Below are 13904 nucleotides of genomic sequence, written 5' to 3' on the forward strand. Positions count from 1 at the left end.
AAGCTGCAACTCTAACAATCCATCAGGTTTGGGTGTTAGAAGGGGGTGCTTGGGAGATATAGTTTAACAGCATTCTTCTCCACTCGGATCATTTTCCCTAGTTTTACATTGCCCCTTTTCATCTAACTCTGACCCATAACGTAAGCTAATCTGATATAAGAGCAAAACATTGACAGTCTAAATATTACAGTTTTTTTTAACTATCTTTGCTTATATTAACTGATATTCACATATATTTTCTCTTCTTCTCCAGGTGCAAGGAGAAATTTACGTAATGATTTACTTGTAGCAGCTGATTCCATTACCAATACTATGTCTTCTCTGGTTAAAGAGCTGAAGTCAGGTGAGTGTCTAGCGCTAAACACAGTGAGGTCAGTATACACCCATATACAGCACTGCTCAACATGACCACAGTGAATAGAACTTGTGTTGAAAATGTGTTCTTTTGTTTTTTCCTGAACAACCTCTCCCCGCATTTCCGCCTCGCAATAGGTTAATTAAAAAGCGATATTAAGCTCTGCATAAACAAACCCATCCTTTACCCAAACTGATGCGAGGAGCAGCTCATTAACCAATTGGCTTATCTTTGGATTGGTAGCTGGTAGCCAGGAAGCTGGAAAGTGAAAGTTGGCTTCAAATTCAATCTTTGACATGTTTTGTGAAAGAAATATAAAAACCAAAGATATTTCTGTAATTAATATGAAATAGTGTGTTCAGCCGTCTTATTCATTGAGTTTATACTCAAAAAGATGATAGACTGACCCTTTAAGTGATGTTCTTCAAAGAAGGCTTCTATGAATAAGGTCACTTTGAAGGAGGCTTCAAAGAATTCACAGTAACAATAAAAAACAATAAAAAACACTGGCACTTCTGGCAAGTAACATGTCATGTAAACACAAGCTATTTCAGTTATTTACAGTTACAGTTATATCTAGATACTCTGAACTATCTGTCTGAACCACAGTTACCTGGTGATTAGCTCTGCAAAGTTTGGGGACCTTAGTATTAATATATAAAGAATGGCAGCAGTTTAAATTTAAACATATGAAGTCTATAGGTGAAATCTGATTGGCTGTTGGCCCCGCCCACTTTTCTAAACTTGGAACATAGTCACCCAGTGACAAACTGGGCAAAGTTTTGGGACCCTGACATTAAACACGTGAGAATGGCAGCAGTTAAAATTATCCCATTGAAAACAATGAAAGAAATGTGATTGGCTTTTGGCAGCCCCACCCACTTTTTCTAACATTGAGTATGTAGTCACCCAGTGACTGACTGTGCAAAGTTTGGGGATCCTGGCATCAAACCAGTAGACTTAAATAGGTGAAATCTGATTGGTTGTTGGTGGCTCCGCCCACTTTTCCATACTAAACCTTCGGTCCCCTAGTGACCAACTGTGAAAAGTTTGGGGACCCTGGTGTTAATTCTGTCAGAATGGCAGCAGGTTGAATATCCCCATTGAAAGTCAATAGGTAAAATCTGATTTGCTATTGGTGGCTCCGCCCGCTTTTTCTAACCTTGAACCACAGTTACCTGGTGCCTAACCCTGCAAAGTTTGGGGACCCTGGTGTTATTACTGTGAGAATGGCAGCACCCCTAAAACTGTAGGAGGAGTGGCGTTTAGAAAATGGGGGGCGCTAAGAATAAGAAGAAGAAAAAGAGGAAGAATCAGCTGAAGTTGGGGGTTTTCAGCCCAACATAATGATTCAGTTGGAATAAGCTTGCAGTTCTATTTTGTAATATAGCATGTGAAGGGAGCAGGTAGAGGCTTTTATAGACTGAATCATTTGATGAGCTTTCTGCTTCAGAGATATGGATACCCTTAACGTTTTAGTGATCAAAGTTGTGTCACTTGCAGACTCCCCAGGACACATACTGTAAATTAAACCAAATTCAAATTATTTTATGATTAGCAAAATAACTGAGAAGAGCATTCATGGTAAATATTGGCCTATTCAGGTAAAACAAATAGGTATATATTATAGCAGCCTTACTATAGCTACAATATGGGCTGTACATTAGCATGAACAAATTCTGACATTATTAAAGCCTTAACTTGCACTTCTGATTCATCCTGAATGAGGCTTGACATTTAGCATTTCCTTCTGCTTTACTGATTGCTGTTTGTACGTCACATACGGATAAATTAAGAACTTATCCTGCCAGGTGGGTGTTAACACAAGCTATTCAGCATCTAATGCTCTGTATGTGGGTGTTATTTTATCCAGAGAGCACTGAGTCGTTTATTAATACTAGTTATTTGCAAATACCTATGTTTACATTTGTCCAATAAGTCACAAGAAACTTTTGCACTTTATAAAGTGCAAAAGTCTCCTTTGGCATCACCTGTAAGTGTGGATCAGTGAATTTTCTGTATGTGGTTTGAGAGGGAAGGTAAACACCAGATAAACACCAGATATTTCTTTTGTAGATGTTGGAAATGAAACAGAGTGTGGTGTGGATACCGAATATGGCCGTGTTCATTTTGATGATTTGGTTCCTTCCCCAACCTCAGAGAAGGCATTCCTTGCCCAGATCCATGCACGAAAACCAGGGTTTAATCATCATTCTGCTGCTACTGGCAACATTCGCACTGACTTGTATGTATTTGTTTCAATGCATTACAACAATGACATGTTTCTTGCTAACAATACAGAGCCTTGGGCTTTCCTTTATGAAGACTGTAGAACATTCATAAGGGCAAAATTTGGAACTTTCCACAACCTAAAAAAAATGTTTTTATTAGAACTGCACTTGTGTCCTATGAGCTGCTGATGGTAAGAATACTGACCAGGAGTTCTCCACTAATTATCTACATCTAAAGACACCAGAGTTCCAACATCTCTAACCAAGAAAAATGCCTTGTTCCATGACAGGACCAAAATTCAATACTTGGTTTAATACTTGGACCTAAATGCAATACTTGGTTCAGTACATCTGGATTCCTATACACATGTATTCCATAAAAGGCAACGTTTGCCCAGTAGCAGTAATCCATGGCAACCAATAAGATGTTTGCTTTTAAATAGGTGACCAGAAAATTGTACTTGCTTATTGGTTACTATAGGTTACTGCCCCAGGGCAAACCTTTATTACAAAACCTCTTTTAGCTCTAAAAGTAGCCAAATGACAAGAGCAAATTCCCTTCTGTTTAAACTCAGTGAATACTGGGTGTCCTTTATATAAGCCCAGTTGTACTGCTTTATGTTCCAAAATCCCCATTTCAGAACAAGACTATTGTACCAACTGTGTGCCTATACACCATACATATGTAATTATGGAATCTATTATACCAATGTTTCTTAATCTTGGGGTTGTGACCAAAAATTGGTGTCTGTTCTGTCTATAGTGGGCCTTCGTTATACTTGTGATGAAGTATAATTTTTCCTACACTAAATAGTAATTAAAATGGTTGGATAATAAATTTTTATCTGATTCTTGGGAATACTTGGGATCTTCCTGACAATGGGTGTTTCCAGAATTCGGTATACTGTGTTGCCATGAATATGAATTTATTCTGGCTTATAAAGCATAAAGTACAAGGCACTTTTTCATTAGTACAGAGAAAAAGCAAATCACTTAAATAAAAGAATTGTTTTAGCACAGGTTAGATCAGTATTTAGCGGTCATTATCTTGCACTGAAGGTTGCACTCACAATATTTGTCTGTGATTCAGGAATATATGTCCTCTTAAAGTGAACATTATGTTGGACAGTGCAGCATTTCAAATCTGCTATGATCTTTTGCCAGTTTTGTTTTTGTTGTGTGAAGTCTAATGTATTATTTTAGCGCTTTGTGCCAGCAGTTCTTTTTAGTGTTTTTAGCAGCTGGAAACAATATACATTTTTACTTTAATCTCTGACAGTCAATAACATTTAATTTGAACAGTGCCGCTGTAATCATTTTATAAGATCATCTGTCTGCTTTTTAGGGGTACAGAGGGTTCCTACGGTCGGCATGATGATGAGACTTATGAGAATGACTCTGTGCGCCAGTTAGAACATGAGCTGAAGATGGAAGAGTATTTAAAGCAGAAGTTACAAGATGAAGCTTATCAGGTGATAATTCAAACACTTAGCACTTAGGAAGACATTTTTTTGAAAAGCAGAACAATGGCATATTTGAATAACATTCATTTTGAAGGAGCAAAATACATTGAGTTTCTAAGTTTGTATTTGTTCTGCCAAATCATATTTTTACTTATTCTTAATTCTATCTATAAAATCCTTATTTATTATAACTAACAGAAGCAAGAGTCTAAGTTAATACAGCTGGGATCATGCTGAACAATGTTAACAAATGAGTAGAATAATATGTATATTATTCTTAAAGCCCATACAAGCAGTGTCTGGACCTATTTGGCCCATCAGAACGTTAGATATTATTGGCCCGCTAGCCCAAATATTAGATGCAGAGAGAGATAAATGTAATATATTTTATTTGGCTTATGATAGAAATAGGAAAGGACTGATGTGTCCACTTGGAGAGCCTTTGGTACTTTGGCATGCCAGCCTGACCTTGCCAGCCCGACCTTGCAAAAAATTATCATTTTTAAGCTATGCAGCCATTTTGTATGAATTGTCCAAATGCATAGATGAACTGAATGAAGCTATGATGGTATTGTAGGGCACGCATATACACACATACATATCACTCCATGCATATCAACTGTTCATGTATAGTCATCATTTTCTAATATGATCTTTTTTTTAGCTCCATTAAATATCAAATGTATTTAATAGATTAAACTGGCACTTTATTACTGTGTTTTTCTTGTGCTGTAATCTTTCTTTTCTTTCATTTTTTTTAAATGTACGTCTTTTGAAATTTTAAAGAAAATTAAGGCAACTGTAAACATTAACAAATGCAATGACAATGTATATTTACAAGCGAATTAAATCCAAGTACAGACCTTAGGGTCTCTCCAAATTTAGCATCTAAACCCGCTGAACAATTTTGCCTTTAGTGGACATTGAAGCAGAGCAATTCCTGGGAACCTGGCTGCAGACTGTGGGGTGGGGCCCTGTTATTCTGTAATTGTTTTTAGGTCTCTTTATACTTTAATAGTAAATTACTAGAGTCAGTCCTGCAAAGGCAGCATCTGTTACCTTATTCATTTATGGGATCAGTAATCCGGAAAGCTGTTATTTAGAATTCTCTGACAATTAACACTGCCATCCCCTGCACATGATTCCTCAGATCAGCCATTCTTTATTCTTGCCTGGATTGCTTTTTCTGCATAAAAAAAGTGCTTTGTAATTTTTAAATTTTCAGAACAATAGCTCTTTACCTGTCACTAATCACACTGAGACCATATTTGCCATATTTACTATGTGTAAATACAGACTGAAGTGGCACTTTGGGATGGTGATAAGGACCGACCAAGTTGCTGCCAGCAAAAGGCAAAATACCATTGAAAATATTATATTAAAAAAAAAAGTTAAACTGCACTCCTCCATTGTAAGCGAGGGTAGCAGGGGTGGCTGGTCATTGTGGACTCCATGTGGTCCTGGTATACGTAAGACTTGGCTTTCTCAGGCCATAACAGTGTCACTGATCATGATAAGTTTGGTCCCTAAATCAGTTATTCTTATTGCAGTGGCGATCATCAAGCTTAACCATAGATTTGCTTATGTCCCTGATCCAGGGGAAGATATCAATGCAGTGCAAACTCCTATACAGACATAGTGCAGCTCCATGTGTTTCCCCTGCAGCCATTATATCATAGAACAAACTGATCTGCATAAAAATGGCAAGGAGAGAATTAGGAGCATGCACACACTGCTGCATACCTGTTTTGTGTAGCAGTGCTGTAATTTGTGTTGGTGCATGCAGCCACATAGCTTAGAGAAGACACTAGTTCTTTTGGTTCCTCCCAGGCCATAACATGTTTCAACTCCCTGTGGTTCCTTTCTGGCCCTAACATGCTGTTTTCTGTGATTGCTTTTGTGCTGCACACCCTTTGGTCCCTTTATGACTTTAACACACTGCTGCTCCTTGTGGTCTCCCTCTGGCCACAACATTCTCTCTTTGGTCCCACTCTGGTTACATTCTGTGGCAACTTCTTGTTTTCTTGGAGAAACCGTAAAGAAGCTTTGTCCCCTTGTATAATCAAAAACAAACTAGCAAAACATCTCTGTGCCTTTTCCCCCTTATTATTATTATTATAGATTAATATCCATTATACACTTCCCTGGTGTGCATGTTTCTTTTAATTTTGCCATCCAATTTTCCTTACCGATAAGATCTGCTACTAATAATTTAGTGATCATGTCTGGTATTCTCTTCCCTGTAGGTCAGTTTGCAGGGCTGAATGCTGTATCATCTTACCCTCCCCTCTCAAGTAAGTATTCTGATCTCAGGAACTAGACATGTGTGGAATGCTGCATCACTAAAAGAAAACCACTATAGTGTGCATTAGGTCCTTGAAATAAATAAATATAGAGACAAAATGATTCACATGCTCTCATTCATGGGGGACCGTGGCAAGGAGTTCAGGGAATTTGGCCTGAGCTGTCCTGGGAAAAAGCTATTCCTCAGTCTACTTGTAATTTGGAGCCCAACATATAGGTTATTACAGTTTTCATTTTGGATTGCTTTTGATTGCACTGAATTTCATTTATTCTTTCATTTTATTTGACAGTGACTTCATCTGTGCAGCAGAGGGCAATCACACTTCAGAAAACATTGTGGAATAATAGCAACTCTGGTTAACATAGAGCATTTTTATCTTATAACCCTAACCCCAGTTTTTTAGATGCAAGAAAAATTACCACACAATGTACAAATCTTCTTCCCAGCAGAGCAAGTAGAGGAATACTAGCACTAGTCTGTATTAGCATAGTACTTGTACTAGTTTTCAGCTGTTCAGATTTTAGATTTTTACTATGGTGGTGGATTAGTAGTATTAGTCCATGGTTTTATTTTCCGTCTTTATTATCATACATGTGTGTTTGTATGTATGTATAATAGGTATTCAGTTTTATTATTTAATTTGTCATCTCTAAAGTAAAATATGATTATAGGTTGCTTATGCACAATGTAACTGTGTATATTTCTTTATGGCACTGTGTGTTACCCCTAACTGTACACTATTTTTGTGTTACTTACAGATAAGCTTTAGTCCAGAGAAGTAGCGGTGAGGACTGCCAACTGAGTAATGAGCAAACGGCACAAATCCAGACTCCCTGAGAGGATCATGAGGGGAAATGTCTGCTGCATCTTCTGGCACCATGGAATGTAGCACAGTCCATTTTCTGCTAAACCTTGTAGTTTGTAGGTGTGTGTTTTGAAATAATGAGAAGCTTTTGTTTGAGTTTTAAACATAATTTGCATCACCAGTAACAAAAAAAAAAACTAGTATATGGTTTGCACTCTTTAATTAACATGTTGCATTAGACTTTTGTTGGTTTTCCACGTGAAAAATGTTTGTGCTGAACTCATTTGGTAGCCAAGTGGCTAACACACTTCCTGACTGATCAGACATGAGAAGGGGTTAAAAAATCACTGCTTTCCACTGGCCTTCAGGGAGCCATCTGACTGCACATGACCATAACAGACTTCAGATAAAGTCCTGGATAAGAAGCTGGTGGCTTCCTGGATTATCCTCAAGCAGTGACTTAATCAGCACCATGGAATGGTGAGCACTAAAAAGCCAATGATCTGAAGAGGAATTATTTCTCTTCGATAACTACTAGATATCTGAGTGCCTTAGTGCCACCCAAGCTCACTCTGCCACGTATCTAGTAGCGGTGGCCAAGTAAATAGTCCTACGCCTTTCTAACAATGAACTCTCCTACAGTCCACTACTGCAACTGTGCCCACCTGCTGACCCCTTGTGTGCCAGGGAAGTAACAGTGTTATGCCTTGCATACTCACTGGCACACAAGGGCTTCCACCTGCCATATGTAATGTAACCCTACAACCTGCATTGAACTATATGCACCAGAACATAATGCACCCAGCACGCATTAAACTCTGGTTACCACCCATCAGAGGACCTACAAATAACAGTAAATAGATGCAGATTCGCTCTCACACACAGCATTATTTTTTCCCAATCAATTATTCTTTGCAGGTTTTTGCACTTGAATTAGATTTGTGATCCTAGTCATTAATGGCTTAATAGGCTTATTAAAAAACAAAAAATGAAAAAACAAAGAAACACACTTAAAGCCATGCAGCACTTTATGGCTTTTTTTGAATCACTGGATATTAATAAGATATATTTCTTTATATATTAATATTTTTTTTAGTTCTTGGAAAGTTCTAGAAATTTATTTGTGCCACGTGCACGAAAGAAGTTTTCATTTAGGGCTAATGTATAATTTTGGGTTTATTTCTGTCAAGATGATGTCATAAATCAGCCATACGAATTCTTAATGTAAATATATATTTCTATTTTTCATTTTCAATAGAGACACTCCTATACAGAAATAAATATACGTTGTTCTTATGTCAAATCTAATTTTGAAATCTGCACAGAAGTTATAAAAAGAACTGTGAATAAAGTTTTGAACTACTTCGCCTCTCACTAGCTGAGCGGTCCGGAGAATCCTTCCGCAGACCATACCAGAGAGTGAACAGGTTTACGTTATTTATAAACCACCGGTGCCATAAGATCCCAACACAACCCAACATATTCGTTTATTATGTTCCATAATGCAGTTTTATAGAAAATGGTTATTTTTTTGTTTTATTTTGCAGTTGAGTTTTGGATTAAAGGCCTTTGCCTTCCAAATGATCATGGGCTTTAAACGTACACTTTGTTCTCGGGAATGCCTTACTGGCCACCAATCATTCTGCCTGCATTTGATTATATATGGCGCACCACTGAAATATAAAAAAAAGCAAAAAGCACAAGGATTAGTAGATTATTGTCTGTGGTATTATTCAAAGATTTTAACCAAGCTGTGAGAACAGATCACTAGAATATGTTTAAAGGGTAACAAGGTAGGGTCGTTTGTGTTATTGAGACCAGAGTTTATTCTTACACTCCTCAATTTTCAGTTCAACTTTTTGATACTTTTGTGTCAAAAATCCCACTCTTCACTCTATATGAAATTATATTTATGGGCAGTTTGATTGTGTATCGTGAAAATGAGATATTGGGTGGGCAACTATTTGTTAGAGACAAATGTTTACAGGTTGGATCCCACACAAATGATGATGTCTTATGTTTCTCCATGATGCCTTCTGAGGAAAGGTTCTGTATCATTAAGATGATCAGTGTACTTGACTTTTACACAATTAAAGCTGAATAGAGGGTTTTCTATATAAGCATCTTTTTTTTCCCTTAACCCAGTATATTTTTAGTAACATAGGTCATTTTATCAGTAGGTTCAAAATTCTTCCCAGAATGGCCAATTCTTCTTACTGTTGCACTTTAGAGGGCAAGGATGGCAACTGTTTCACACGATTGGCTGTAACTCCCTGGAATGCTTCAAAAAACAAAAATGTCCCTCTATAATCCAATATTATGCTGATAACAACAATATTGTAACTGTACTGGGTATCTTGGCATAACCGCCACATAGAGCGGCCCCTTTTTGTATGTTCAAACCGCCATCTTGGCCACCTGAATGCCTTTATTGGCTGAGTAGAAATGGAGTACACTAAGATCATGCAAAACATTTAATACTTATTTCCTGCAACATTCATATGGACTGTGGCACCACAAGTTACAACTGCATATTCATAGTTTATGTATAAAACCATTGCTTTATGTCATATACTCAAAAATGATACGTGATCTGTTCAAAAGCCAAATTATATCAGCCATACAAAAAAGTGGTATATAATATAAATAATAACTAGAGATGTGACAGGTTTTTTTAAACAGATTCCTGGATTAGTTTGATATTTCAACTGTTCTGGTACTGTCTCACAGCTAAATGTACTAATATGGAAACTAGTAGTTTGTGATATGGTGTTGGGTCTCTGGAGCAGGGATGTCAGACTGGGCGTCTCTGTTCTGCAATACTCAATGCAATATACGGTGGTACTTTTGCCTGCAAAATAACCCATTGTAGTTATAAAATGAAGGAAAAACAGAAATGGAAAGCAAAGTCTTGATGAGGCTTAAATCAAAGATGGATGAAAGTTGAAGATTAATATATACAGGTATGGGACCTGTTATCCAGAATGCTTGGGACCTGGGGGTTTTCCGGATAAGGAGTCTTTCCATAATTTGGATCACAATACATCAGTCTATTAAAAAATCATTTATATCCAATAGGATTATTTTGCCTCCAATCAGGATTAATTATATCTTAGTTGGGATCAAATACAAGGTACTGTTTTATTTTTGCAAAGAAAAAGGAAATAATTTTTAAAACATTGAATTAATTGATTAAAATTAAGTCTTTGGGAAATGGACTTTCCATAATTCAGAGCTTTCTGGATAACCGGTTCGTGGATAAAGGATCCCATACCTATTTAATTGCGTGTTTACAGAATGTATAATAAAAGGCATATTAGAATGTAGAATATATGTAGAATTGCAAATGATTTGTGTGGCCTTTGATGTAATACCTTATATTTAAGTCTCTTGCATATTTTTTATGTTTATTGGGGAGTTCTTTTTGCATGAGCCAAATATTGTGTTTGTTAGAAAATGGTACTGTTTCATTTTGTTCAGTTTTTCATCCAATCCTGTAGATATACCTTGTAAATAGGGCAGCCTCTGGTTGCTTTACACTAGTGGGTTCCTTACAGTCAGTCAGGGCGAGTGCTGCTCTGTGCCTGCATGGTGACTGCAAGCCTGAAGTTGTTGTTGATCTGTAACTCCCAGCGCGCCCTTCTGTCAGTTTGGTGCTGAGAGTTGCAGTGCAACGTTATCTGTAAGGCCCTTCAGTTGCCCATGCCAGCTACATGGGCTTTTTGACTTCTGAACCAAAAATGTAAACACAATCTCAAGGTTACTACCCGATGTTTTTAATTCCTCTGTGTCACTTGGTACAGCAAGAACAGACGCACTAACAACCGACAATATCATTGGTATTATAACTACTGTTGTATGGGGATTTTGTACTGTATTGCTGTTAAGTATTGTTTTGTGTGTGTGTCAGAACCATCATGGGCACATGTCCTATTCTCAAGTGGTTATAATAACTGTGTGTCTATATTTTGGAATGGAATTATTTCTTCATTAAAAATGATTTTTAAAAACAAATTTCTGAAAGTTCTGCCTGGTGGGTATGTTGTTTGGCTTCTCTCTCTCGGATATATTGGATTTATCCTATTGTGCACCTTTTTCCTTGTATTTACTATATAGCGCTGACACATTCTCCATTGTTTTACAATGTTTAAACATAATTCTTGCCCCAGTGGAGCTTACAGTCTAAGGCCCCTATATTATTCAGATGCAGTGCAGTCAGTTTAATCAGGAGCCAGTTAACTTGCCTGTATGTTTTTGGGGAGTGGAAACCCACACAAACACTGGCAGAACATACAAACTCCTTGCAGATAGTGCCCAGGCCAGAATTGAACTCAGGACCCCAGTGCTGCAAGGCAGAAGTGCTACCCACTGAGTCCCCATCTTGCCCACCTTTTTCTAATATACAGTAGTTTGTCACAGTAGACTAATTCTCTTGATCAGGTGCTAGGATATGGAACTGCATGTCACGCAACCCTGAATAACAACAGTTATATGTTTGAAGGGGCAATATATCCCTTTGTTCGCCATGATTTTAATGGAAAAATAACAAAACAAGCAATAGGCAAAAAGTATGTTTGTCATAAGCCCTATTCATTAAACTTATGTGGAACAAACAGATGTTTGTGCATTTGTTTTTGTTTTAATAATTTCCCATTGAATTTAACATTTTACTCCGCTTTAAAGGGGTGGTCCACCTTTAAGTTAACCTTAAGTATGTTATCGAATGGCCAATTCTACTCAACTTTAAATAGGTCTTCATTATACAGTATATTTGTTATACTTTTTTAATTATTTCTTCCAACTCTTGGCAGTTTTTAAATGGGGGTCACTGAGCCCAGCAGCCAAAAACTGCTGTTTAATTGTTTTTGTAACTTTTCTTTCTCTTTTTATTCAGGCCATCCCCTTTTCATATACCAGACTCTCATCCATGCCACACCCTGGTTGCTAAGGTAACCTGGATTCTAGCAACCAAATAGCTGCTGAAACTCCAAACTGGAGAGCTCCCAACCAAAAAATAAAATCACTAAAAAACTACAAATAATGAAAAAAATAAAGACCAATTGCAGATTGCCTAAGAATAGCCCTCTCTACACCATACTAAAAGTTAACTCAAAGGTGAACAGCCCCTTTAACCCCAGTATCAGACTAATGGTACTTTTGTCAATTACCCAAATGGGGGAACCATAAATGGCACTCCAAACTGTTGCCTGAAAGAACAGTTTAATGGCCACGTTTCCAAAAACTCCTTAGTAAAAGCCAAAATGCAACATTTGAGATTTTGCCATTTTACAACAATTTTCCTCCATGACTTTTCTGTAGTCTAGGTTTGCTTTACTGCACATGAAATAAGTGTCTGGGGGCTGTATGTAGCAGGCAGTGAGGCGTGCCAGTAATATTTAGAGGAACATGGATGTCAGAAAGGAACAAGAGGCTCCAGGATCAGCAGCCATGCTGTGTACATTGGCTGGTCTACCCAATGTCAGTGCTGCAATTTGTAATTAATATAATAACATTCCTTCTTTCACATTATAAAACTCTTATGCATAAAATTTGGCAGGATCTTATTTTCACACAATGTATGTTTTGATATCTCTTAATTTGCCTACACAAGAGACCTGATATTATAGAGCAGCGCATCTGCCATCTGCTGTAGAATAAGTCGGCTAGGGACCTGGGAAAAAGAAAGAAAACATGTAGATCTTATGGGAATAGTATCTACCAACTGTATTAAGATGCTTTCAGTAAACAGCAGCCACTGCAGATCACATGATATGTTTATATTTGTCAGAACCATCTCTAAAAGTATTCACATTTGTCTGGATCCTATCCAATATTAATTGGGTTTCTCCCTGCTTTACTTTGCATGATAGCAAGCAATAAATCATATTGCACTCAGCATTTACTGCTGTCACTGTTGAACTTTTATGGCAGGTCCTACAGTGAAGCAGGGTGTGACTGATGATTTTCAGGAGGTTTGGCTCTAAGACAGTGATCCCCAACCAGTGGCTCATGAGCAACATGTTGCTCCCCAACCCCTTGGATGTTGCTCTCAGTGCCCCCAAACCAGGGAGTTATTTTTGAATTCCTGACTTGGGGGCAAGTTTTGGTTGAATAAAAACAAGATTTCCTACCAAATAAAGCCCCCTGTAAGCTGATAGGGTGCATAGAGGCTGCCTAATAGCCAATCTTAGCCCTTATTTGGCTCCTCCATGAACTTTTATGATGCTTGTGTTGCTCCCCAAGTCTTTTTACATTTGACTGTGGCTCACAAGTAAGAAAGGTTGGGGACCCCTGCTCTAAGATGCAAAAGCATCTATCTATCTGTCTATCATCTATCTATCTATCTGTCTGTCTGTCTGTCTGTCTCTGTCTAACAAGTAACCATACACATGTAAGGCCACATTAGAATTGCTCTTTTTCACCTCCTCTGCCCATGCTCTACTAAACTGATACTGCAAGTCTGCTCATTTACAAATATGTAATTTCGTCTGTGAGCCGACAGGGTCATACAATGATCTGTCAATACAGTTTTCTGACCTTGTAGTCACTTGTTCAGCATATTGAATAAAACTGGGCTAAGCAATTTTTTTTGCCTATTGTTTTAGATAAGAAGGATGTATGTTTTTTGTTATTTCTTGAGCTAAACAGAAATACTAAAACTGCTTTCAGATTTAAGCTTATTAGTTTGTGGGAGTAATTGCTGGAAAAGTAGCATGTAGTCAATTAGATTACCAGTGCACAGATA

The 13904-nt window shown here is 37.5% G+C and overlaps 1 protein-coding gene across 20 annotated transcripts in view; it reads left to right on the forward strand.

The window, feature by feature from the left end:
• Positions 1 to 11173, forward strand: part of dtna (dystrobrevin alpha) — a 151028-nt gene extending 139855 nt beyond the window's left edge. For 12 of the 20 annotated variants that reach the window (XM_031903441.1, XM_031903442.1, XM_031903439.1 and 9 more), the window contains 4 exons: positions 254 to 343; positions 2432 to 2600; positions 3932 to 4058; positions 7113 to 11173. In XM_031903441.1, the coding sequence (XP_031759301.1) occupies positions 254 to 343; positions 2432 to 2600; positions 3932 to 4058; positions 7113 to 7136 (410 nt within the window). In that variant the 3' untranslated portion in view covers positions 7137 to 11173. 20 annotated transcript variants of the gene reach the window in all.
• Positions 11174 to 13904: the final 2731 nt, after the last annotated feature.

This window comes from Xenopus tropicalis, chromosome 6 (genome assembly GCF_000004195.4).
Source record: "Xenopus tropicalis strain Nigerian chromosome 6, UCB_Xtro_10.0, whole genome shotgun sequence".
Classification (NCBI taxonomy): Eukaryota; Metazoa; Chordata; class Amphibia; order Anura; family Pipidae; genus Xenopus; species Xenopus tropicalis.